Consider the following 27,044-nt stretch of genomic DNA (forward strand, 5'->3'; position numbering starts at 1 on the left):
GCCTGGTTGTTAAGAGCTCTATAGGTCAGGACTAAAACTTTAAACTGAATTCTATATTCTACCGGGAGCCAGTGGAGGGACTGTAAAACTGGAGTGATGTGAGCTTGTCTGCTGGATTTGGTTAGGAGTCTGGCTGCTGCATTTTGGATGGCTTGAAGGCGTGAGAGGGAGGTTTTGCTGAGACCAGTAAAAGAGCGTTACAGTAGTCTAAGCGTGATGACACAAAGGCATGGATGATTTTTTCCAGATCTGCAGTAGAAACCAGTTTACGGACTTTTGAAATGTTTCTCAGTTGAAAGAAATAAGAGCGGTACTGGTACTTACTATCATTCTGTTGTGGAAAGTCAGCACAAATATTCAGTGAAAACTTTAAAAAGTTGCTTAAACCTTCATTATTTTATAGTGGGCCTGTCTATATTTATAAAATCAGTTGATTGTTTAAAGTAACTGTAGCTTTAACAGTTTACTGTAGCCACAGTAGAAGGTCCAAAGAACCCGAGTTAAGCTCTGGTAGCTGGAGAGGAGCTGAGAAACAGCCTTAAACCTTTTGCTGTTTGCTTGTTCAAGTTTAATTCAAATAGAACATATAAGACATCAATTATATAATAATTGTATGTATATTTAACAGTCATGTTAGAGATAAAAGGCAGAATAGATAAAAAAAACATTTTCACTTTATCTGGTTGCATTGAAGCTTCACGGCCAGTGAGTCTATTTGGTGAGTTGGGATCCGGTCATCCTACTTGAGAATGATTAAAGTAACTTGGAATATTTTCAGATGTTTTTTATGTTTGGTGTTTTGTGACTTAGTTTCATAATAATAATTCATTATTATCTGATGATCCCTAATCATTATCTGATTAGTTATTTCAGTTTACATTTAGCTCTCTTGATCAGTAGGACTGGTAGAAAATTGCTTGCATTTTGCAAAAACGTCACATTAAAAAATTTTTTTTTTAATATTCTCAATAAAATAAGAGTATACAAATGTCAGAAGTCACTACATAACCCACTGTAGAATAGATGCAAATCTGCAGCACGTGAGGACCTTGTTTGGGGGAGTTATTTTAGTTGTCACGTTTTTCACAGCCTCAGAGTTTGTGGCTATGAAAAATAGATGCATATAAACTAAAAAAATATATATTTTGTTCTTCTATGTGTGCGGTTTGTATTTTTATACCACGTGGCTTTATGTATTATTGCTACAGTCTCGCTGTCCCGGATGTGACGTAACCCAACATGAAGTGGAAAACGAAGCAATGCAGTATTTAAAAACAATACATGAGTGTTTAATAGTTGATTAGTTCTTTGCGATTGTCTTAATTTTATTTTTACAAGGTCTTAAAAAGTCTTGAAAAAGTCTTCAATTTAATTTTGAGATTCCTGCATATACCCTGTCTTAGTTCTTGTCAAGACTCTAGCAGCAGCATTCTGAACAAGCTGCAGTTGCTTCACAGCTTTTTTGGAAAGACCAGTTAGGAGACCATTGCAATAGTCCAGCCGACTAGAAATAAAAGCATGAATAAGTTTCCCTAAGTCTGGACATAAGACCTCTCTCTGACTCTTGATATTTTATGATGGTAATAAAACGCTGATTAGACTCTTTTGGGATTTTCTTTGTTTATTATTCGTTTGGCAGACGCTTTTATCCAAAGCGACGTACAATTTTTAACTTGTAGGGCATGTTGTCATTTTCTTAATGTAAAATTCTCACTACAGTCTTAATTACTGTACCTTTAAGGTGATAGGGGAGCAGCATTGAAGAAAAATGTGCAAACTCAATGTCCCACAATTAAAAGATTTGTCATTTAAAGCTAAAAAACTGCTTGCTAGGTTATTTTATTATGTCTATTCAGAAACGTTAAACAAACAATAAGGATAATAATTCTCGTTTCAGGCATCATAAAACCTATTCAGTGTTGTATTTTTTATCAGATGGCAACACAAGAGATGAGATCAATTTATCCCCCAAATGGACTCATTTGTTGACTATAATAGAATCAGATGTCGTTTGGTGGAGATATTGCACTTTGGGCTAACTGAATAAGTGATGTACTCTTTGTTGGTGTGTTGCAGCCCATTTTTACACTAAACTAAATGAATATAGAGAGGCGGACATAAATAGATGGAGAGGCTTTAAGTGGGTGAAGCAGAGATGACAAGAATAAGGTGACAGGAAAGAAAAAAAGAGGATTAAGGATGGTTACATAACAAAATGTATAGTTTTAAAGATGGATGAGATGATGCTTGTCATCAATTACATCAGCTGATTTAATAAACAAAAACCCCACAAATAAATAGAAAATCTGCCCTTTGAATAGATTTTGATGCTGTTTTTTTCAAAACGTTCTTGTATTCCAATGCATGAGCAACATGTTTGCTTCAGCGTTCTCTAAAACATGTTCACTGCAAAGGGGCAGAGAGAGGGTTGCAGCAGAGGGAGGAAATATCCATGTGATGAATGGGTAAGACCGTGGCTTTGACAAGAAGAAGCATCTTTGCCTGCAACATTCAAACTCTGTCGGGACCATTTACACTCACACAAACACACAGTGAAGTTGGGAAGGATGCTGTCGGATCATTTCCGTTCCACCTGAGATTTTTTGTAGGCTGTTAATTGAGTTTAATCACCATTACAATGTCTGTAGCAGTGTGTGTTTGTGCATGCTAATCATTGTCAGTTCAAAATAATCAGGAGGGCAAGGCGATAAACGGTCACCAAGCGGATTGCACTTAGAAAGTTGATTTGAAGTGGCATTTAGATGTCTGACAAATAGTGTAGGTAGGCACTGTTCTTAGCTTATTTATTACTTCTACTCCTTTTTAAAAACATATTCCTTATTTACTTTATTAATGGTGATGGCATTAAGTGGCAGAATTAACAAGGCCAGGTGCTAAAGAGATGACACAAGTGCCCTTTTCCACAGGTTAAAAAGAAAAAAATGTTCTGATTTCATAGTGAAAGAGTTGGCATTCAGCCATGGAACAAATGGCACAAGTCACAATAATTATCGGTTCAAGCTCTTTTTTTGGTGCATGACAGATAATTTTCACTATTGTAATTCTGCTTTAGAGATGAGTGAGCAGACGCTGTCTTAAAAAACAATCATCTATCTGATCATCTGAATGGCAAGGATTGGAACTCCATATCCATCCAGTAGTGATGACATTTCTGGGTCTTCCTTGCAATGCACCATCCTAAAATGGTAAAATAACCCTGCTCATTTAGCAAAAATAAGCTCATTTCCCCCTAAAACACAAGTCATAGCGCTTAAAATAGTCGAACAATGAAAATTAGGGTGGAAGCCTGACTAGGTATATAATATTGGAATTTTTTTCAGATGATGGAAATGTGAGAAAATTTGGAGTTTTGGCTTGCTTTTAGCATCTTGTAGTGTTCAGTCAGTGAAAGCAAAAGTGAATCTCTTCGCTGTGTGTTTAACACCTTAATCTAACAGCTGAAATGTCTCCCCAGCCATCATTAGTGTCTACAGGAGTGGTTCATCACTAAATCAAATGAGCTGTGTTCATAATGTAAAACATGCAGGAAACGCGCTGGAAGCAGGCTCAAGCACCAGGTATGCAAACTCCACTTCTGTCTCCCTCTAAGTCCAACAGGGAAGAAGAAGAAGAAAATATCATTTCTATAGCGCCTCTCAAGATAAAAATCATGAGGCGCTTCACAAAAACAAAAAATGTAAAAATATAAAAAAGATTTTAGAAAATGGTTAAGAACATATTTAAAATGAGCAAAAAATAGACAACTGTGATAAAAAATGTTAAGAAAGAGAGAGAGTGAATAGGAAAGAAGGAAATCAGTGGATCCTGAGAAAGGTGGAATAGGTGGGGAGAGCAGAAGAAAGAGAATGTGGTGAAGAAGGTCATACAAAAGCCAGCTCTAACAAGTGAGTTTTCAGCTGCTTTTTAAAGGAGTCCACTGAGTCCACTGATCTCAGGCTCAGGGGGAGAGAGTTCCAGAGTCTAGGGGCCACAGCAGCAAATGATCTGTCACCTTTGGTCGTAAGCCTGGTGTGCTGCACTGGATCAGCACTTAATCTTTCATTAACCGGTAAAGGGTCATTTTAGCACATACTGCAATGCAGTATGAACAAGATTCCAAATAATGAAAAACTTGCACAGTATGTCTTTAATTTATGCCTCTACATCAGCTCTGTGGACTTGTTGGCTCTCTTTTGCTAATTTCTTCTTTTTTTGTACCAAAATTTCCTTCAATTTGAGTAGAGGTGATCAACTAAAGAAATCCATAACAAGCTGAGTGGACACTACTGTTTCTTGGTGAAGCTAGCACTTTCCTGCTGCTCCTTTATCCTACTGGTTGAATAGTAAATGTCCTGTATTTGTATAGCTCCTTCTAAGGGTTCAACAACCCCCCATGGTGCGTCACAGCACAGTCATTCATTCACCCATTCACACACACATTCATATGCTGGTGATTATGCTCTACATGGTCAAGCTCTTCCCTATATTACTGAACTGTTAAAGCCTTATGCTCCAACCCGAGCCTTCAGGTCCACCCACCAGAACCTTCTAGAAGTTCCAAGGACCAGATATAAAAGTCGAGGTGATCGCTCCTTCCAGATTGTTGCACCCCGACTTTGGAATTGTTTTCCTTTATCTTTACGTAGAATTGACGGTCTGGACACTTTTAAAAAACAGCTAAAGACCCTTTTATTTAAAGCTGCTTTTACCTAAACCTTTTATTTTCTTATTTTTAATTCAAATTTATAATCCTCTATCATATGTATATTTTATAATTTTATTGATAATAAATTTCATTATAAGTTTATGACTTTGTTTAATTGTTTTGATGTATGTGTTGCACTTTGTGATTTTATGTCTGTAATAAGAGCTATATAAATAAAATGTACTTACTACAATGTAGCCACAGCTGCAAGGCCTGCAGAACACTGGTGCAACCAGTCCCTCAGACCACCACCAGCAGGCAAGGCGGGTTAAGTGTCTTGTCCAAGGACACAACAGCTGAATTATCTGGTCAATGCCAGGACTGAACCTGCAACATTCCGAATATGGATGAATATGATTGCCGCCCTACCTCCTGAGCTACTAATGTCCCTTGAAAATGGAATTACAACTGTTGTAAACAACCTTGCTGCAGCCTGCTGTTGCTAGCGCTAACAACATGCTAACACTAACATGAGCCAATACTAAAAAAAACACAAAGTAAAAAGAGCCACACTGTTGGACAAAAAAAATATTACTGCAAGTCCAGTGGCAACAAAGCCATGCAGATCTGTGATTTTTGTAGCCTCCTTTAGCTTCGTCAAACTAGAGTAGCCCGCTCTGATGTTCTCGCCATTGTCTTATTTACTTCCAGGCTCCACCATGATGCCAACAGAAAAAGCTAACTTCTTTTTTTTTCTTTGTGTTTATTTTGATGGTCAGCAAACTGAAAATGCTAACTGCTAGCTTTACTGCTAAAAGCCATACAGCAGGTAAAGAGCTCCCCCTATAGGGACCCTAAGTCTCCTCCTTTTCCAGTCAGCTCATGGGTTCCCAGAAGAACGAAAAAATGAATGCAAGTCAGCGGGGCTAAAAACGCTATTTTCTAATCCGCTTTGCCTTACGCCCTGGATCACACATATGTTGTACTGCAATTTAAATGAAAAGTATTGATGGGTGTTTCAACCACACCAGTCATGCACTTTGAGATTTAATGGCTTGTAAAAGTTCGTAATTAGCATGACTACACACCAGAAATTAGCGCGTCACATATGTAAAATCACCACATAATCTCCTCTCCCTAGCATAGCTGATACTTACGACATGGCCAGATTTATGGTTGTTGTTTCCTCTTGTGGGAGGTTTGCTGAACTTACATTCCTTTTTCCCTCAGTTTTTCTCCATGTGTGGTTCAGTGACGTCACTTTCGTGATGCGCATTTGTAGTCCTGGACTTATTTTTACACACAACCTAAAATGGCATTTCCCCAATTCGAAAATAACTGTGTTCTTGGTATCAAAATGTGTCTTTAAAATTCACGGATATCATGTGTGAAATCCATGGCATAAAACAAGCGGAATTAGAAAATAGCATTTTAACCCCATTGACTTGCATTAATTTTTTCGTTCTTCCGAGGACCCCTGATGCAGAAGTAGATGGGCGTGACTTAGGCTTCCTATAGGGCAGCGGTTCCCAAACTTATTTAGCCGTGCACCCCCTTCTATGTCCCGACCATGTCGACGCACCCCCCAGCCCCACATCAGGGCATGGCTATATATATATATATATATATATATATATATATATATATATATATATATATATATATATATATATCAGACGTCACGCTAAGTCACTCGACAGACGGGGATAAAAAAATATGATCGACCTTTTCCCCCATCACTTTCATTTTTATGTTTATGCATTATGTATTTTTGAAATGGTAATTAATAAACATGCAATACCATTACAATTTCCTTTGATTTAATTTTAAAGCAATATTTAGAGTGCCCAGGTAGCACATAAAAAATGCAATTTAACAGTTTTCTTAAAGCAGGAACGTTTAACCTGTGGCCAGAGCTCTCTCCCTTCTGCTCTGTGTAAACCTGAGCTGGTCACCTACTTGTGCGTAATCAAATGTCTATAGGGGAAAAGATGGAAAAGCCATGAGGTTCACTTTTGCCTCAGACAGACTTATTGCTGTTTTATGGTGTGGCTGAATCTGCGATCCGCTGCCACGCGGACTGGAATAACAAATGCTGCAGTAACATGAGTTGTGGTCAGGTTCATGAGGAGTCACTGACTGGAGCGGACCCGACTTTAATACGTCATCCCAAAATAGAAGCTAATATCTTAATTTGACCTTGAATGAAAAATGTTGTTATAAATTCTCTTAAAAGTTTTTATCACGGAGGAGGCAGCGCTCATTTCTGCCTTCAGTCTGACTGCACAGCGCAGCGCTGGAGTTTGCGCAGCGTGCGCTTGTTGAATCAGTATGTGTGTGTGTGTGTGTCTGTGTGTGTGTGTGCAGCACAGCTCCATGAGCTGCTCAAGTCACTGCGTTTATTGGCGCTATTTAAACCAGTGTTGTAAAATTACTTCTGCCCAGCCCAGATGTGCTCACATGTGCACCCGTGAGCCGTGGTTCCGCTGGAACGCGTCTGACGTCTGACAGACACACTCTAAACTTCAGAACTTCAGCGCGCTGTTAATAGCCTGACACGTTTAGAATGCTGTCCCACAGTCAGTGTGCTAATATAATGGTATAATAATGCTAAAATGCTCAGATGGGAATCATTTCTTGATTTATTTTGTTACATCCACAATGTTCTGTGTGTGAGGTTTACAATGTCAGAACACCTGCATGAGACAGGTGTTAATTAGAATCTGCCAGAATGACTCGCCACCTTCAGATTTCTCCAACACCGATAAAAATGGTCAAATACTGAACATATCTTGCTATTAACAGCGTGCGCAGGTCAGAGTGCAGAAGCTTGGAGCGCATTATTATTATGAAGCTAGGGCACATGCACACACACACATAAGCAAAATATACTTGTTTTCAATTAAATTTTTTGGGCCAACTTACTTTTTCTTAGGCCCACCCACAAATGACTTTCTGGCTACGCTAATGGTGACATATGCCAGACTTCTCTGAGCTCCGCAGCCATTACACTTTTAGTCTCGCGCACCCCCTAGCGGCAGCTCGTGCACCCACACTTAGGGAATCTATGGCGTTTAAAGCGTGCCACAACCCGTGCACGCGCATTGGGTCCACAGCGCGCGTGTGAACGGGACTCGCGAGCGAAAATATACATGGCAGCGCGCGTGTGAACGGGACTCGCGAGCGGAAATATACATGGCGAGAGGTCATTTGTGCACTGAGAGGGAGCAAACTGTGTCTGTGAGCGCACAAGGATGTGCACAAGTGACAAACCTGCGTGCGCGCGTTGTCAACGAGCACACGGCAGAGGAAAACGTGCGCGCGCGGCAGCCTCTGTGCGCGCTCGGAAGCCTCTCTGCGCGCTCGGTTTCTGACTCCTGCTCGCTCGGCTGTAAGGGCTTTTGGCACTCTGGAGGCGTGGCCTGTGGCAGATCTTCTCTGTCCTCTGATTGGTTAGTTTACCCCGCACTTTACCCTCTATCTATATAAAAAAGTCTGATATTCAGTAGTTGCTGGCATAGCTCAGCTGGGAGAGTGGGTGACTCTCGCCCCGGAGGATCCAGGTTCGAGTCCGGGCAAGGAAAATGCAGTAGATGTCATGTTAATTTTTCTTAATTTCAGGTATTTTACAGTTGTGACCGTTCAACTGTCATTAAACGTCCGAATGTTTGCTGGGCAGTGTTTTAAAAAGTGCACATAAGCTAGATGGTTTTAACCATATAAAATTACATTTTTTGTGATACTGGAAAAATACATACTGAAATAAAACTACTGGTTGAAAACTTTATGACTGTGATTGTACAATATATGACTCACTGATACACTGCAAACTCCCTTAGAGTGGGGCAGAGAGAGAGAGAGAGAGAGAGAGAGAGAGAGAGAGAGAGAGAGAGAGAGAGAGAGAGAGAGAGAGAGAGAGAGAGAGAGAGAGAGAGAGAGAGAGAGAGAGAGAGAGAGAGAGAGAGAGAGAGAGAGAGAGAGAGAGAGAGAGAGAGAGAGAGAGAGAGAGAGAGAGAGAGAGAGAGAGAGAGAGAGAGAGAGAGAGAGAGAGAGAGCGAGAGAGCGAGAGAGAGAGAGAGAGATTCTTGCCTCATTAATGTATTGTTTATTTTTTTCAGTATTTAATTGACAAATTATCCTTTCAAATAATTAATTGATGAGTTACATAATTGTCCATTTAGAATTGTTGAATGGACTGAGTAAAGTTTGGTGCACTTTATATATTTCAAAACATGTTTTTTTTTATTTTAATGATGCATATAAATAATTTAAATGTTAATTTAATGAAAGATTTCTATTTTTTCATTACCTCACCCTTGTTTTGACAAAAACGGAACCTTGCTGGATAATATCATGGAGAAACTATTTGTTCACAGTACATGGCTCAGTGAGGATCTGTGTAAAGGAGGAGATACTCAGAAATCTGTCTGCAGATTGTTACAACCCAGACTGGAAGTGGTGGGCTGTAATAAGAAAGGAGACCAAACAGAGGAGTGGGGGTTCAACATCTGATTTATTTAACAAAAGTAAGGATTTACTAAAGCAAGTTAGTGAACAGAAAATGGCCAGTGAGGACTCTCCACCACACAGGAGAGACCCAGTGAAAGCAGAAAAACAGTAGGCTTTGTAGGCAGCACCACACCCTGAGTCCAGGTGCCTCCAAGGCTGCTTAACGAGCTGCCTACAACAGAAGAAAAACACAATTAAACACAAATGAAAACCCAATGAGACGGTGGGGGCATCACAACACGTTCAGGACTACCCAAACACCAGTAATTCTTGACTGCACTAACTTGCTTTAGTAAATCCTTACTTTGGTTAAATAAATCAGTTGTTGAACCCCCACTCCTCTGTTTGGTCTCCTTTCTTATTACAGCCCACCAATTCCAGTCTGGGTTGTAACAATCTGCAGACAGATTTCTGAGCATCTCCTCCTTTGGTATACAGATCCTCACTGAGCCAAGTACTGTGAACAAATAGTTTCTCCGTGATATTATCCAGCAAGGTCTTGTTTTTGTCAAAACAAGGGTGAGGTAATGAAGAAATAGAAATATTTCAATAAATTAACATTAAAATTATTTATATGCATAATAAAAAAAAACATGTTTTGAAATATATAAAGTGCACCAAACTTGACTCAGTCCATTCAACAATTCTAAATGGACAATTATGTAACTCATCAATTAATTATTTGAAAGGATAATTTGTCAATTAAATGCTGAAAAAAATAAACAATACATTAATGAGGCAAGAACTTTTTAAACTTGAACATACCTACACCCACAAGTCTATTTTTACCTGGTTAAAACCATCTAGCTTATGTGCACTTTTTAAAACGCTGCCCAGCAAACATTCGGACATTTAATGACAGTTGAACGGTCACAACTGTAAAATAATATCACAGGAATTAGGAAAGAATAATATGACATCAACTCTATGTTACTTGGCCGGACTCGAACCTGGATCCTCCAGAGTGAGAGTCGCCCGCTCTCCCAGCTGAGCTATGCCAGCAACTGCTGAGTATCAGATTTTTTTATATAGATGGCTAGAGAGTAAAGTGCGGGGTAAACTAACCAATCCGAGGATAGGGAAGATCTGCCACAGGCCACGCCTCCAGAGTGCCAAAACTCCTCACAGCCGAGCGAGCGGAATTAGAAACCGAGCGCGCAGAGGCTGCCGAGCGCGCAGAGAGGCTGCCGCGCGCGCACGTTTTCCTCTGCCGTGTGCTCGTTGGCAACGCGCGCACGCAGGTTTGTCACTTGTGCACATCCTTGTGCGCTCACAGACACAGTTTGCTCCCTCTCAGTGCACAAATGACCTCTCGCCATGTATATTTTCGCTCGCGAGTCCCGTTCACGCGCGCGCTGCCTCGTATATTTTCGCTCGCGAGTCCCGTTCACACGCGCGCTGTGGACCCAATGCGCGTGCACGGGTTGTGGCACGCTTTAAACGCGATAGGAATCCCTGCTATAGGGCTTCACAAAACTGTTAAGTTCAGTACCTGGCCAGCAGAGGGCAGCAGAGTGTTGTCAAATATAAAACTGGTCAAGTTTCTAACCCAACAGTCACTGAGATCAATGTTAAAGCTCTAGCTTAAACACTATTTAGTGTTACTTTAAAACGTTTCAGTCTGCTACAATAAAACAAGCATGCACAATCCAAAAAGAAAATACATACAGAAGGTTTTGTTTTGGGTGGCTCTTTGTTCAGCTGCCTGTGACGATGCAACGAGCCACAAATTGTCTTAATGGAGGACGAGTTTGACAGAAGTGGTCCTGACATTTATTTGCATCACTGTGTGATTGTTCTTGTTCGCTCCATGCAGTAACTTAACTAAAGGGAACAAAATGACCAGAGAGTTCACGTGGATTCAGAATGCACTGCAGTATAATGGGGAGCAATGGTCTGGATAACCGTTCTATAGAAAATTTGATAGCCATTCTCTCTGCTCCTTCACCCTTTTTGATCCAAGCAGCAGGTTATGGCTCTAAAACCAATCTCAATTACTGTCGCAGAACTTTGAGACAAGAAAAAAGGCTGAATGGGACATGGAGGACCGAGGTTAATGAGACGAAAGATGCATTTTTCATTTACTAAAGTGAATTAAAAGACTAGAGCGCAAAGCGTGTAAGGTAGGTTTAAACCAGACACATCTAGACATCGGTTTAGCAAAAATACTGTCTGCTGGTTCTAATTCTTTAGATTTGTTTTAAACATGAAGTACTAATAATGGTTTGGTGCTCGCTCTTAATGTCCGTGTTTAAATATACAGGTGCTGGCCAGTAAATTAGAATATCATCAAAAGGTTGAAAATATTTCAGTAATTCCATTCAAAACGTGAAACTTGTACATTATATTCATGCAATGCACACAGACCAATGTATTTCCAATGTTCATTACATTTAAATTTGATATTCATAAGTGACAACTAATGAAAACTCCAAATTTGGTATCTCAAAAAATTAGAATATTCTGAAAAGGCTGAATATAGAAGACACCTGCTGCCACTCTAATCAGCTGATTTACTCAAAACACCTGCAAAGGCCTTTAAAAGGTCCCTCAGTCTTGTTTTGAAGGCACCACAATCATGGGGAAGACTTCTGACTTAACAGCTGTCCAAAAGACAATCATTGACACCTTGCACAAGGAGGGCAAGACACAAAAGGTGATTGCTAAAGAAGCTGGCTGTTCGCAGAGCTCTGTGTCCAAGCACATTAACAGACAGGCGAAGGGACGGAAAGAATGTGGTAGAAAAAAGTGTACAAGCTCTAGGGATAACCGCACCCTGCAGAGAATTGTGACGACAAACCCATTCAAAAATGTGGGGGAGATCCACAAAGAGTGGACTGCAGCTGGAGTCAGCGCTTCAAGAACCACCACGAGGAGACTCATGAAAGACATGGGATTCAGGTGTCGCATTCCGTGTGTCAAGCCACTCTTGAACATGAAACAGCGCAAGAAGCGTCTCGCCTGGGCCAAGGACAAAAAGGACTGGACTGATGCTGAGTGGTCCAAAGTTATGTTTTCTGATGAAAGCAAGTTCTGCATTTCCTTTGGAAATCAAGGACCCAGAGTCTGGAGGAAGAGCGGAGAAGCACAGAATCCACGTTGCATGAGGTCCAGTGTAAAGTTTCCACCGTCATTGATGGTGTGGGGTGCCATGTCATCTGCCGGTGTTGGCCCACTCTGTTTCCTGAGGTCCAGGGTCAATGCAGCCGTCTACCAGGAAGTTTTAGAGCACTTCATGCTTCCTGCTGCTGACCAACTTTATGGGGATGCAGACTTCACCTTTCAACAGGACTTGGCACCTGCACACAGTGCCAAAACCACCAGCACCTGGTTCAAGGACCATGGTATCCCTGTCCTTGATTGGCCAGCAAACTCGCCTGACCTTAACCCCATAGAAAATCTATGGGGTATTGTGAAGCGGAGGATGCAATACGCTAGACCCAACAATGCAGAGGAGCTGAAGACGACTATCAGAGCAACCTGGGCTCTCATAACACCTGAGCAGTGCCACAGACTGATTGAGTCCATGCCACGCCGCATTACTGCAGTTATTGAGGCAAAAGGAGCCCCGACTAAGTATTGAGTGCTATACATGCACATTCTTTTCATGTTCATTCTTTTCAGTTGGCCAACATTAGAGAAACAAACATTTTTTCATTGGCCTTTAGAATATTCTAATTTTCTGAGATACCAGATTTGATGTTTTCATTGGTTGTCACCTATAAATATCAAAATTAAACGTAATAAACATCGGAAATACATTGGTCTGTGTGCATTGCATGAATATAATGTACAAGTTTCACGTTTTGAATGGAATTACTGAAATATTTTCAACCTTTTGATGATATTCTAATTTACTGGCCAGCACCTGTAAATGTTCACTGATCCTTGAGCGAAGCAACAGAAGAACTTCCTGATGCCTTCTTCCTTTTTTAAATTTTCAAGTTTCTCTGCAAAGTTGAAAATCAAAACCAGATTCATTTCTGCATTTTTGTACTAACTTTGGCATTTCTGTCTTTTTTTTGTGTGTGTAGAGGAAAAGCCAAAAGAAGTAGTAGAGGAAGAAGAGGCGCTGACAGGTAAAGACGAAGAGGAGAGGCGCATAGCGGAAATGGGGCGTCCCATGCTGGGAGATCATGTCAAATTGGAGGTCATTATTGAGGAATCATACGAGTTCAAGGTAAGAGTGATTATTAATATATTTTATAATTAAGAGTTTTGGGTCCAAATCTTGATGTTTGGCACTGATGCATAATTGTAAAAAAAGAAACTTCACAGGATTGAGTTACACAACATCTGAGTGCCGTTTCCTCGCTGCTCTTCTCCCACGCAGACTCTTAAGACCAGCTTAGATGTAATTACCATCCGTGTTACATTTGTGTGTACTAATGCATGTCTTTTTGCCGTCGCTCCACCTACATTCTCACTCCAGACAGACAATTAATAACCCCCAGTAATAGCCGGCCACTTGGCAGAATACCATACTTAGTCAAAGGCTTCAGTGCATGGAATTATACTTTTGTACGCATTTGTGCAGAGCTGGATCCTATAGTTATCTGAAGTACCATCCATTGGCTGACAGCGGAGTGCAATGGTTGTGGATATCGGATGACAAAAACAATAGGAATGAAAATAGGACCATGGAGATTTTCAATCAATCAAAGCTTTTAATTGATTGATTGAAATATCTCAAATATCTCAATATTGAAATATCTCAAATCCAGATATTTTCTGAGATTAGAAAAGATACAAGAAAAAATAGTTTTGGTGGGAAACAGCAGTGGTAGCTTTGACAGGAAGGAGGCCAGAAAATGGCAGTATAGAATTTGTTTGTAGCCTTAAAGAGCAAGTCAGCCCCTACCAGAGCCTTACTCCACTCCCACTTCCTGTTTGAAAAATGCAACAAATGCTGTTGCTAGCAGATTGAGAGGGCAGAGCCTCTAAAAAAATACACACACACACACAGGCTCACTACATTGTGACATCATATGGTACCAGCTAACGTTATAGGGTACCTCTTAGCCAATAGCGATGGCATATTTAAATTCAAATGCAGTGCAGGGTTTTTACCTAACAATGGCACAACACTGACAGTTTGAGGCAGAAAATAAAAAATTAGAAACTAAAATGCACTAACGTGCTAAATTGTCAACACGTGTCTGCAGCATGATTAGACACGCCGTTATATAGTTTATCAGCTACAAAAAGTTGATTTGGGGATGACTTGCTCTTTATTTTAACAAGGAAATAGTCCCACTGGGATTAAAAATTTGTTAACCAAGGGAGTCCTGGCCCATTTGGAATTGTAGGATATCCAAGGAATTATCTGCTTTTTCACCTCTGAATGGCTGGAAGAGCTCTCTTACAATTGACTATTTCATGTAACAGCAAACTGTCTCTCCCCGCTTCAGGGTTTTTATGTCTGGGTTTTTTATTTTATGTTTTTTGAGAAAATGTGAACTTAGGGCCATAAAAATGTGAACTGCTGCATTTATCACACTGTTAGACTGACTTTATATCTGTGGGCACTGGGGTGATTTTATCCTATGTACTCTGCTCTAATAAAGGAACCCCAATGCTTGAGAGCCAGCAAATATAAAGTACCAGTAAGTTCAACACTGTGATAAATTCAGCAGTTCACATTTTGTTTTTTATTTTTACTTTTTTTATAAAAGAAACAGAATTTATTTTTATTTATTTTATTTATTTATTTATTTACTTTTTTGCAAAACAGGACTGAATGGTCATCAGAGTGCTAAGCTTGCATTTTCTTTTACAAAACTCCCTAAAACAACGGTTCTGTAGATGGCAGGAGGACAGTCTGCACTTGGCAAGGAAAACAGTTTGCTGCAAAATCAAATAGCCAATTGTAGAAATGCCCTTCTAGCCAATCAGAGGCGAGAAAGGTGGGATCTTTAGACATCCTACAATTCCAAATCGTGCGTCCTGGCCAAGAGGGCAACTAAGAACGGTGCAGTAAAAAACAAATACCTGTAGCTTTCCATTACAACACGTGTGCATCTGGTACTGAAATTATCCTCAATCCTGGCTTCAGCATGCAATATTGTTGGTAAACATTGTAATTTTAACTGACTGCAAACTCAAAATACACTTTCACCAAAAACTGTTTAAGGTGGTGGGATTTCAAACACAATGTAACTACGGAACAAAAGATTGTAGCTTCTTTTTGTGACCTCAGTACCCAGGAAGGAAAACGGTTAAGAAGGTAGTTCACACAATTTAGCCTTAAACAGAAAAAAAATACCAACTCTCCAACCTTCGATAATGTAAAGAGGCAATATCTAATGCAAATTACAGTAACAAGTATGAAAAACAGAACTGGTTACAAATCTTAGTGCTGCATGAAATACAGAATCCAATGTTGACTAGAGGATTTCTGCATCTACTGAATTCAATTCAATTCAAAAATACTTAATTAATCCCAGAGGGAAATTGATTGCTGTAGTAGCTCAGAATAATAATAATAATCAAGTCGTCAAAGAGTCATTTTATATTACAATGGCTGTTGGCAGGAAGGATCTCCAGTAGCAGTCAGTGTTGCAGCGAAACTGAAGAAGCCTCTGACTGAAGACACTCTTCCGTTGTCGGACAGTCTTGTGAAGAGAATGCTCAGAGTTGTCCATAATTTTCTTGATTCTCTGGAGAATCCTTTGTATTATCTCCTCCAGTGGTTCCACAGTCGTCCCCAGAACAGAACCAGCCTTTTTTATTAGGCTGTTGAGCCTTTTCAGGTCCCTGCTTCTGATGCTGCTACCCCAACAGACGATGACTGAAGAGATTACACTCTCAACAACAGACTTGTAGATCTGCAGCATCTTGCTACAGACATTGAAGGACCTAAGCATCCTCAAGAAGTGCAGTCTGCTGTGTCCCTTCTTGTAAACGGCTTCGCTGTTCTTTCTCCAGTCCAGTCTGTTGTACAGGTGAACTCCAAGGTATTTGTATTCCTCAACCACCTCCCCTTCTTCTTCCATAATGGAAACAGTGTTTGACTCCACCCTGTTTCTTCTGAAGTCTAAAATCCATCTCCTTTGTTTTGTTCACATTCAAGGTCAGATGATTGTTTCCACACCATGCCACAAAGTGCTCTTCTTCATCCCTGACCAGACATCTCTGATATTGTTCCTATGTAGTTTGTTCTCCAGCTTCTTCCTGTATGTCTCCTTGCTGTCTCTGATCTTGATCTTCAGTTGCTTCTGTATACTGCTCAATAATTCCCTGTCTCCCTCCTTGAAGGCTCTTTTTTTCTCATTTAGCAGATTTTTCAGTTCACTGGTGATCCAGGGTTTGTTATTAGTGAAGCATCTCACTGTTCTGGTGGGTATGATGTTGTCCACACAGAAGTTTATATAGTCAGTGACACATCCAGTCATGGCATTGATGTCCTCATCATATCCTAGGCAGAGAGTCATCCAATATGTGGTCTCAAAACAGCCAGGCAGGGCTTCTTCAGCATCCTGTGACCATTTTCTTACAGTTCTTCTTGTCACAGGTTGCCTCTGAACAAGTGGTTTGTAATCTGAGCAGAGAAAAGCAAGATTGTGATCTGATTGTCCCAGAGGAGGTCTGTTTTGGACATGTATGCATTATTTACATTTGCATAACACAAATCCAATGTCTTGTTTTCTCTGGTGGAGCAGCTGACAAACTGTTGAAATGTTGGAAGTGTAGCAGAGAGCGAGGCATGATTAAAATCACCAGATATAGCCACAAATGCATTGGGACGCTGGGTTTGTAGCTTAGCGACAACGGAACTGATGGCATCACATGCACTTTCAGCAATGGCTGAAGGTGGAATATAAACGGTTGCCAAGACAACACTGGTGAACTCTCTTGGCAAATAATATGGGCGACAACTTACTGCCAAGAGTTCAACATCTGGGCTGCAGAGACGACATTACACTGAAACATGACCTGGATGGCACCATCTGTTGTTGATAAGCACTGCCACTCCACCTCCTTTTCTTTTCCCGCTCCTCTTCAGATCTCTGTCCGCTCTTACAGTCAGGAATCCTGGCAGAGAGATGGTGAGAGAGGTGGATATGGTCCTTTAGCCACGTCTCAGTGAAACACATTACACTGCACTGCCGATACTCTGGCTGGGTCCTTGAAAGGGCTTGGAGTGTATCCGTCTTGTTGGCCAGTGATCTCAATTTAACCATTATGATTGATGGAAGAGACTGTTTGAATTTCCTCTTTCTCTGTCTCCGTTTTGCTCCCACTCTGCACCCACGCTTCTTGCGTTTTAGCTCATTTGGGATTTGTGGCTTCAGTTGAGGTATTATTTTAGCCTTTCCAATGTTAATCAGCTGCTCCCGATTGTAAACCAGTTTGTTGCCATGGTTACGCATCATAATAAATCCTCAAAAAGTTAAAAAAATTGCAGCAAAAATCCTCTAAGCTTCACAGCACCAGAAACAGAAAAGCAAAATGTCCAAAAAACACTGTCCCTCTTGAGAAACAAGAAGAAAAAATGTCCAAAAAAAGGCTAAACTTGCATATAGTCAACAGAGCTACTCCAACATGCAGCCACCCAGAGCGGCACAGTTCCGGAAGATGGCATATATGGCATATATGGCAGTTAAATATGCCCACAATCTAGCATTGACAACAAAGTAGCCTGTATAAAGCTGTATTTGGTTAGTAAAAGCGCAACTTTACTCTGATTGTCTTTATTATAGAGGTTATATTACAAAAATCATGTTTCCAGAAGATTTTAATCAAACTTTGAATTTGTTGTAAAGAAATGTAAACAGTGTAAACATACCAAAATGAGAGGAAACAGGATGTCCGCGGGGTTTTAAAAAGTATTAAAAAGTGATAAATAAAAATAGTCAAATTTAAGGCCATTAAAAGTGTTAAATTTGGTCTCAGAGGTATTATTTTTTCCAAGTTAGGTATTATTTTTTTCAGACTATCAGGTGTCATATTCTGAACATCGACACAGAAATATATTCCGAATGAAATGTTTTGAACGATTATAAAAATAAAACAAGCCGATTATTTGCTCCTCCCACTTGAGCTGCCCTGAGTTGCAAATGAAGCGCTCCGTTGCCAACTTAGCGACTTTGACGCTATTTCTAACAGCTTCTCAGACCCCCTTCTTGACTTTTTAAATCTTAAAAGTACCTAGCGAACACCTCGGAAACATCTCTGGTAACCCTTAGCTACTTTCTGGATAACTGTCGTCGACATTTCCTGCTGCAGGTTAGCTAAACACTCCGCCTGCGCTCCGGACCGTTCTTCAGGACATTAGGAAAGGGAATGATGTAGTGATGTGTCAGTCGCTAAAGAAACGGCTCTCAGAGTCGGCTCCCTGTTGGAGTAACCAGAGTGAGTGACACACACCGTACCTGCGGGCTCCTGAGCCGCTAAAAATGGCTAAATGTGCGCGTGCGGCACGCTAAACACACGTGCAGCTTGCCCCGATTGCTGTGAGACCGGGTTGGGGGGTGGGGGGAGCAGCTTTGGTTGGGACAATTATTACATTAACTGATGGACCTGTAAATAAATAGTTTATAAATAAGGTAGAAATAAGTTCCTCACGCTGATAACTAATAACTAACCTCTCTGAGGACACAGTGCTAGTGCACTCTCCTACAGCACCTTGACACGACTCAATAAATGTTATGCAAAATTTTGTGAACATCAATTTATTTGCATGTATTTGTTATAAATGCCACTGTATAATTCTTGCTGTCAGTATTTGCAAGATATTGGTATTTGGGTCTGTACTGGTTAGACTTAAATGAGTTAAACCAAGGTCTATAGCCCTTGGGTTATAAACTATGAGCTATAAGTATATTGTTCTTTTTATACTGGGAATCAGGAGTTATTTTAGTGATCATCTTGTTTCTTGTTTATTTTTGCCCTGATTGTGCCCTGAGCAGTTTTATGACCGAATAAAAATAAATAAAAAAAATCTACATCAATTGAAAAATCGTCTTAAATAATCGAGATCTCAATTTCAGTCACAATAATCGTGATTATTGTTTTTGCCATAATCGAGCAGCCCTACTTTAGCATATCCGGTCACATAATGATGACGTCATATTCAGTGGTCGTTCTGCATCATTTCAGGCCCCGTGGTCAACTGTCTGAACTGCTGAACAGAAGTGCCTGGCTTATTTTCTAAGTAAAATAAATATGTGCAATACGTTGTCAACATCAGTGAGTCTCTAAGTCTATTCTTTTTGTATGTTATATATGTTAAAATACGTGTAAATAGGTCGCTGATTAACACTTGCAATTTAGTGTTGTGATGGTTTTAAAAAAATTCTGAAGGTAATAAAAAAAAAGTATTAAAAAGTAGTAAATTTTACTTAAGGATTGCTGTATATACCCTGGGAAAGAATGGTAAATTGAACATGCATCAGCATGTTAGAGTGCAAAGCTAGTGTCTGGTTGGAGAAACAAAACTGAACTGAGAACTATTTTATGTCCCAAATACATTGAGACAAGTGTGGATCTGTCATAAAAATTTCTTTCAGGTTTTATTTTGTCTTGATTCCATTGCAGTTTACCCAAAATATTTTTGTAATTTCATTTCATTCATTTCATTTATTTGTTTATAGAGTGCCTTCCTGCTGCCAATCAATGCAGCTCAAAGTGCTGAACACAGCAGTGTAAAAACAACAAACATTAAAATAATAAGGGATACCTGATAAAAAGTAAAAGTACTACACATGAATTCATGTGAAGTACCAAAGCAATAAAATCCTACATATAATCACAAGGTCAGTTGACACAATCAGTTAAAACAATCAGAACAGAGGCCTAGCGGGGTGCTGAGTCTGTAATGCATTTTCAGTTTTGCTTTAAAAGCCCCAAGTGAAGTTGTGAGCCTTCATTCCAGTGGAAGGGCATTCCACAGTTTTGGGGCAAAAGCAGTAAAAGCGCGATCTCCGCGACTTTGGTTCGTGGAACAACCAGTAGGTTGTTGGCAGCGGAGCGCAGTGATCTTAAGGGGGCGTGTTTCTGCAGTAGTGATGATAGATAAGGTGGTGCAGTCCCTGCTAGTGACTTGAATGTAAATACAAGAACCTTGACCTCAATGCAATGTTTTACCGTATGCCACTGCAGCACCAGTAATACTGGATTGATGCTCTCCCATTTTTTCACTCCGGTAATGAACCTCACTGGTGTTCTGAACCATCTGCAGCCTTGACAGTGTGGAAGTGGTCAGACCGATATACAAAGAGTTGCAGTAGTCGAGTCTGGAAAGCACAAATGCAGATGTCACAATCTGAAGGTTCTTTCTGGATAGCATATGTTTAATCCTTGCAAGGCGCCGGAGCTGAATAAAGCAGGATCTCACTACAGAGTTCACCTGTGCGTCAGAGGTCCAATCTCACACAAAGATCTGTTACCACTTTGCATTCAAATGGTGCCATTGATAAGAAGTCAGTGCTACATGGCTGATGACCATTAGGTGAAAAAGCAAAGACTTAAGTCTTTGTAATTTGGTCACCAGCCTGATCAAAATTATCAAAATTCTTAGATTTTGGATCCTCATGAACCAGAGATGTCCAAGGTGTGGCCTAGGAGCCATTTGTTGCTTTTAGAGTGATTTTATGCACCCCTACATATCCTTTAGAATGGTGGAAATCGCTGCTGACTTAAACTGGCTATTTTAATACATTTATGTTAGAATTTTTATTAATGTCTTTTTTTTTTTGCATTATAACTAAACAATCACTTTTTAATAATTGTTGTGTTTTATTAAATATAAAAAATGATGAAGAATTTCAACTTGATGATTTTGGCCCTCATTTTGAAATACCTTGTCATAAACTAAACTGGCTCTCTCAGCATCTCTACAGCTGTTTCTTTTATCTTTAAACCGGTTCAAATAACAAGCAACCCAAAAGGCAGGCTCTGAAACGTCATGCAGACAATTTGTGAAGCCTTGTGATTGTTTTTAAACATCCTGGACAATTTTTATTCAAGTGCTATTAATAACGTGTTGCCAACAGTCACAGCTCAGTGGCAGTGATAGAGATTTTCAACTCAATTCCAAATACGATGATGGTAAATCGCAATCAAGTTGAGACCATGAAAATCCTGCAATTAAAAAAAAGTACATTTACACAATTTAATTTGTTTGCAATTAAGTCATGCCAGATGAGACCCAGGTATACACACAGCACAAAAATGTTGTAAATGCCAATTTTAGTACCAAAATTGATCGTTTTTCCATCATTTTTCCTATTCTTGCCCTAGTTTGACATTTTATTTCTATTAGCTGTGTCTTAGATGTGTGTAGCTCTAAACACTGATGAAAACTCTTATACAAATAAGTTCATTATTTTCACATAAGCTAAGTTACATATGAAAGCTGAAAGAAGTGAACAAGATGAAAATAACTGGAAGAAAGAAAAGGGGTAATTGTGCCTAAATATTCGATATTCAGAAGAAAGCTGGTTGAGTGTGTGTCCACAGCAGCCGCGAGGTACTTTTTACATCCCTAAGCTCCATTCAACACAATTAGCATCCTAGCTTTCTCTCTGAAGTGTTCAGAACACAGAGAGAGCATAATCCCCACTGCTCCTCTGATTACTGTGTGTGTGTGTGTGTGTGTGTGTGTGTGTGTGTGTGTGTGTGTGTGTGTGTGTGTGTGTGTGTGTGTGTGTGTGTGTGTGTGTGTGTGTGTGTGTGTGTGTGTGTGTGTGTGTGTGTGTGCGTGCGTGCGTGCGTGTGTGTGTGTGTGTGCTGTATTTTCCTAACAGGTCTTAGTTCTTGCCTTTTAAAGGTTGTATCAAGGTAGATCAAGAGTTAAGCAAACACATGAAAACAAGAGAAATGCAATAGGGACTGTTTTAAAATATGCTTAAACGTAAATGTTCAGAGGATGGGGAAGTGCATTTCTTACTTCAATAAGCACATTAAGTTAAACATATTTTAAAGCTGAAAAGCCATCAAAACTGATTAGAAAGTGACAGTGAATGTATCACATCCACACAAGTCAAATTCATAAAGATCTAGAAGTGATCCAGATTGTTTCAGAGGTGCAAAAATATTGAAGAAGAATAAGAAAATATCATTTCTATAGCGCCTTTCAAGATAAAAAAAAAACATGAGGCGCTTCACAAAAACAAAAAATGTAAAAATATAAAAAGGAATTTAGAAAATAATTAAAAATATATTTTAAATGAGCAAAAAGTAGACAGTTGTGATTAAAAATGTAAAGAAAGAGAGAGTGAATAGGAAAGAGGGAAATCAGTGGATCCTGAGGAAGGTGGAATAGGTAGTGAGAGCAGAACAAGGAGAGGGTGATGATGAAGGTCACACAAAAGCCAACCTGAACAGGTGAGTTTTCAGCTGCTTTTTAAAGGAAACCACTGAGTCCACTGATCTCAGGCTCAGGGGGAGAGAGTTCCAGAGTCTAGGGGCCACAGCAGCAAATGATCTGTCATCTGTATAGTCTTTTCACCAGATAATCTGAAAATTTATATTTTCCCTCTTATTCTTTAAAGAATGCAGATTTCCTGTAAAAGTAAACAAAGTTACAAATTCCTTATTTTTAAGAATATATATATATAAAATTGCAGTAATAAATAGTTTTGTTGCTGCGATTTTTCTGCCCGTGTGATTGCTGTAGAAGAATGGCATCAACTGCATGTAGATTATCTGTAATTGGATTGTTTTCATTACTTATTTGTCAAGAAAACAGGACCTTTATTAGCATTGGAGCAATTTGAGAAATGGTGAAAATAAAAAAAATAAAAAATAATAAATGTGAAGTAAAAAACTGATTAAGAATCAGGGTAGACCAATTCATTGGTCGGCCGATAAATCGGAACGATATTTATCTTTTATTTGTTTTTCTGTCAGGATTGGTCGATATATCGAGATGATATTTATCGGAATTTTTTATACCTGTACATTGGGAATGGATGATATATCGGGCCGATATTTATCTTTTTTTTTTATCGGGATTGGATTAAATATCGAGATGATATTTATCTGTTTTTTTAATATACCGGGATTGGCTGATACCGAGCCGATATTTATTTTTTATATATCGGGATTGGCAGATATATCGGGACGATATTTATCTTTTTTTTTTTATATCAGGATTGGCTGATATATCAAGATGATATTTATCATTTTTTTAATAATCGGGATTGGCCAATATTTGTCCTTAGTAAAGCTGATTTAAAGCTTTAAAGTCAGCCATCCTCGGGCAGCCCAGTGTGGTTGGGTATTTTAATCAAACACGTTTTTACATTCACTCATAACATCTGCATTATAAATCCTCTAAATTAACAGTTTTGGGTGTCTAATAAGGTGGAAAGCATCTAGATAAGAAACATGGAAATCGACTTATAAAAATCGGTAGTACACATTGCTTATTGGCTGACCATGTTTCCTACATATGGTTCTTGGTATCGTCAATAGAAAAGCCTTTATCAGTCGACCTCTAATTAAGAATAAGTGTAAAACTCAAGATAAACTGATGTGCATCCATTCAAGGAATTAAAGTGTCAAAAAGGAACACTGAGCTGCGATTATTTCCACAAGATTGGGACAAATCCATTTCTATTTTAGTACAACTTTAAAACTGATTTGTTATTGTTTTTTGTTTCAGACTATAACCAGTTTTCTCCTTCGGTGGCCATACTTTCCACTCCTTTTAAAGTGTTGATTGTTTTTTGTCTTCTCTTGCTGGTTTCAGTAGAAAACAAAATAATCTGACAGAAGCAGCAACAGTCAAAACTATCTGGAAAAAGTAGAGAAAACCAATTTAAAATGAATAATCAGTGGAAATGTTTGTCCTTTTGACAGAACACAGTGGACAAGCTTATAAAGAAGACCAACCTGGCTCTGTTGGTAGGGACCAACAGCTGGAGAGACCAGTTCATTGAAGCCATCACTGTAAGCGCAGGTAAGGCTAAAGACCATTGATGCTCTGTCTGCGTGTTTAAAAATCAGTTTATCAGCTACTGGTAACTGAGGACATTCAGGGTAGTTTTGTAAAGCACTTTATGGTTTTAATTTCATTTTAGTGTGAACAGCTGCAGTTTTAGGGTCTGACTGCACTGATGTACCCTGGTATGTTCACACAAGTGATTAATGTGACCCAAAACATCAAAAATCTTCTGCATGAGGTAATGAGGTGATTTCGTGACACCATGGAGATGTGTGAGAGTCGTGGATCTGATGATTTTTGGTTATGTGGAGTGAAGGGCAGTGACTAGATGTGAGCTCTGGGAGTAATGGTGTGGTTTTTCCATTCCCAAAACCACAGGAGGAACGTGTGTGTGTGCGCGTGTGCGTGTGTGTGTGCGTGTGTGTGTGTTCATAGGGTGGAAAAAAACTATTGTAAGGGTCTGTGGTGACAAACATATAAAGTGTATCTGCAATTTTGGAGAGAAGCCATCAAAAATGCCAGACTGGTCCAATGATAAAATGCATCATAAAAATTCTTGGTGCTATTTTTTTAAAGCATCCCACCTGCGGCAGATATATGACCCCTTTAGCTTTTATTGTCGAGGAAAAAGAGACTCCAGATGGAGATTCTTGTGCCAGCTTCACATTAGCAGTGTGATGCTTGTGTTTGTGTGTGTGTATGTTGTTAAGCTGCTTCATTGAAGCTGTATGTGTGTGTGTGTGTGTGTGACATTTCTAACCTTTCTGTGGCTCAGCTAAACTGCTGCAGCCACAGTCCACAAATACACAGCATTCTGTTTAAAGATGTGCTACTAGTTTTAATTCTCTTGCTCTCCAAGATCTATTTAATTTAGTGTTGATCCTTAATTAGACTTTACACGAGGACAATAACAACTGATGTACAGACTTTGATCTTTAAAGATCGGAATGTTGGAAACAAATGTCAGAATGTGCACAAAAAAGAAAAGGGTAAAACTCTGCTTTATGAGGCTTTACCTAGGCTTTCCACCAAATGCATTTGCAGTATGTAATGTAATAGATGCATTAACCCAGTGAGCTCGGCATTGTGTCCCTTCCCACTGGGAGCGTTCCGACGCTAAACTGCAGCAAACGTGTTCTACACAGCTGGTCCTACTTGGTCATGAAATCAGCAAATAATTGCATGATTTTGGCAGTTCACACAATGTCACGTAGTGAAAAGCTGCAGCATGTATCCAACAAAGTCTGTGGTTTACTTTCTGCTGTTTTGTGTTTTGGATGAAATGTTGTATGCAGCAATTAGCTGCCGTCAATAGTTGTGGGTTTCTATCGGCTGCAAAGCTGTACGTTTTGGACACATTGAGACACTGATGAATCCTGGTGTTATCATCCCGAATATGCCTGTGCCATCAGGGAAGATGTCAGCTGACATCATTCTTGGAGCACATCCTGTTGCTGAACCTAGACCTGACCAACTGCAGCAACCCCAGATCATAACACTGCCCCCACAGGCTTGTACAGTAGGCACTAGGTATGATGGGTGCATCACTTCATCTGCCTCTCTTCTTACCCTGATGCACCATCACTCTGGAACAGCGTCCATCTGGACTCATCAGACCACATGACCTTCTTCCATTGCTCCTGAGTCCAATTGTTATGCTCCCTAGCAAATTGAAGTATTTTTTCAGTTTCCCTCTCAGATTAGTGGTAATTATTTTACTTTCCCTATGAAATATACCCTGAGTTCTACTGTTGTTTTTCTTCAATTTGATTTCACACAATATAAACCAAACACACGTACAAAGGCAATCAGAAACGAGCAACTTAACAGTTTTACTTTATTATTTAACTTTTTGGCTAAAATCCTGATTTAATCTTTAAAACGGTTTTGCCCTCTCATACTCTTAAATGTCTTCAAATGGCTTAATTGCAGAGTGTGTGTGTCACATGTAAAGCAGTTCCTTTCAAAGTAAAGCTTTTATTGCAACATGCACCCTCAGTTTTTCCAGCACACAAACATTATAGTATAACGGTAATGTGTGTTTACATACTGGCTGAGTGGGCAAGATTTCTCTTTGATTCAGTCTTAACAGCCCTTTACCCCCACCCACACACACAAACACCTGCTTGCACACAGTTGGGAATCAAAATGGAATCAACAAGGAAAGAAAGAGGAAAAGTTTCTGCTTTTGAAGTTGATTGGATGGTGGGAATCCACGCTGTTTGAGAATAAGAACTGATTGGGTGCTTGAAGATCAAACAGCAGTTTACTTCCAGCTGTGAAACAGCGCACATGAGCGGGGTGGGAGGAGAGAGAACAGGAGGGAAGCTAAAAGAGCTGATGAGAGAAATAAAGCTCATGCTGAGAGAGAAAAAAGGAGAGAATATTCCGTTTTCATTTAAGATCTATCTCATGAATTCACCAATTTTCCCGCACTGTTTGTGCTTATGTAAAGCCGAGCTGTAGTTGCGTTGTTTAATCTTTGTTATAATGATTTAGTGCATTCACTGGCTAAAATGCTGTTTTTTGTTGCCAATCTTTGTATTCAACTGGGATATTACTTCACTTTAGGTTTAAATACGATGTAATATTTTGCCCTTATTTCTCTTTGAGTGCCTCACAGCAGTTTTATTTAATTTAGTTTTATTTAATTTAACTGTGTATATAGGTATGTATGTACGTTTGTACATGTGTGGGTATCTATGTATCCATGCATATGTGTATATATGTGTGTGTATACGCATATTTTTACGTGTGTATATATATATTTATACATATCATTATTTTTACTATTATTATTTATTTACTTTCCTTCTTTTCTCTTTTTTAAGTCTGTTATAACTTTCTAACTCTGCCACCTTATTTGTTATCGGTTGTGTTGTAGGAGGACCTGCTCGAAAACGAGATGTTGCATCTCAAGCAGTTTATCCTCCTGAAAAACATAAGTTAAATAAATAAATAATGAATAAAATAATAATTTGAACTCTCTTACATACT

General features: G+C 39.4%; 1 protein-coding gene across 4 annotated transcripts in view; it reads left to right on the forward strand.

The window, feature by feature from the left end:
• The window catches only part of slc8a1b (solute carrier family 8 member 1b), a 221,889-nt gene that overhangs the window by 156,541 nt on the left and 38,304 nt on the right, over positions 1-27,044 (forward strand). For all 4 annotated transcript variants that reach the window (XM_054750257.2, XM_015944700.3, XM_015944698.3 and 1 more), the window contains exons 6-7: positions 13,189-13,334; positions 23,963-24,062. In XM_054750257.2, coding sequence (XP_054606232.2) covers positions 13,189-13,334; positions 23,963-24,062 — 246 coding nt within the window. The remainder of the gene's footprint in view (positions 1-13,188; positions 13,335-23,962; positions 24,063-27,044) is intronic.

This window comes from Nothobranchius furzeri, chromosome 12 (genome assembly GCF_043380555.1).
Source record: "Nothobranchius furzeri strain GRZ-AD chromosome 12, NfurGRZ-RIMD1, whole genome shotgun sequence".
Taxonomy (NCBI): Eukaryota; Metazoa; Chordata; class Actinopteri; order Cyprinodontiformes; family Nothobranchiidae; genus Nothobranchius; species Nothobranchius furzeri.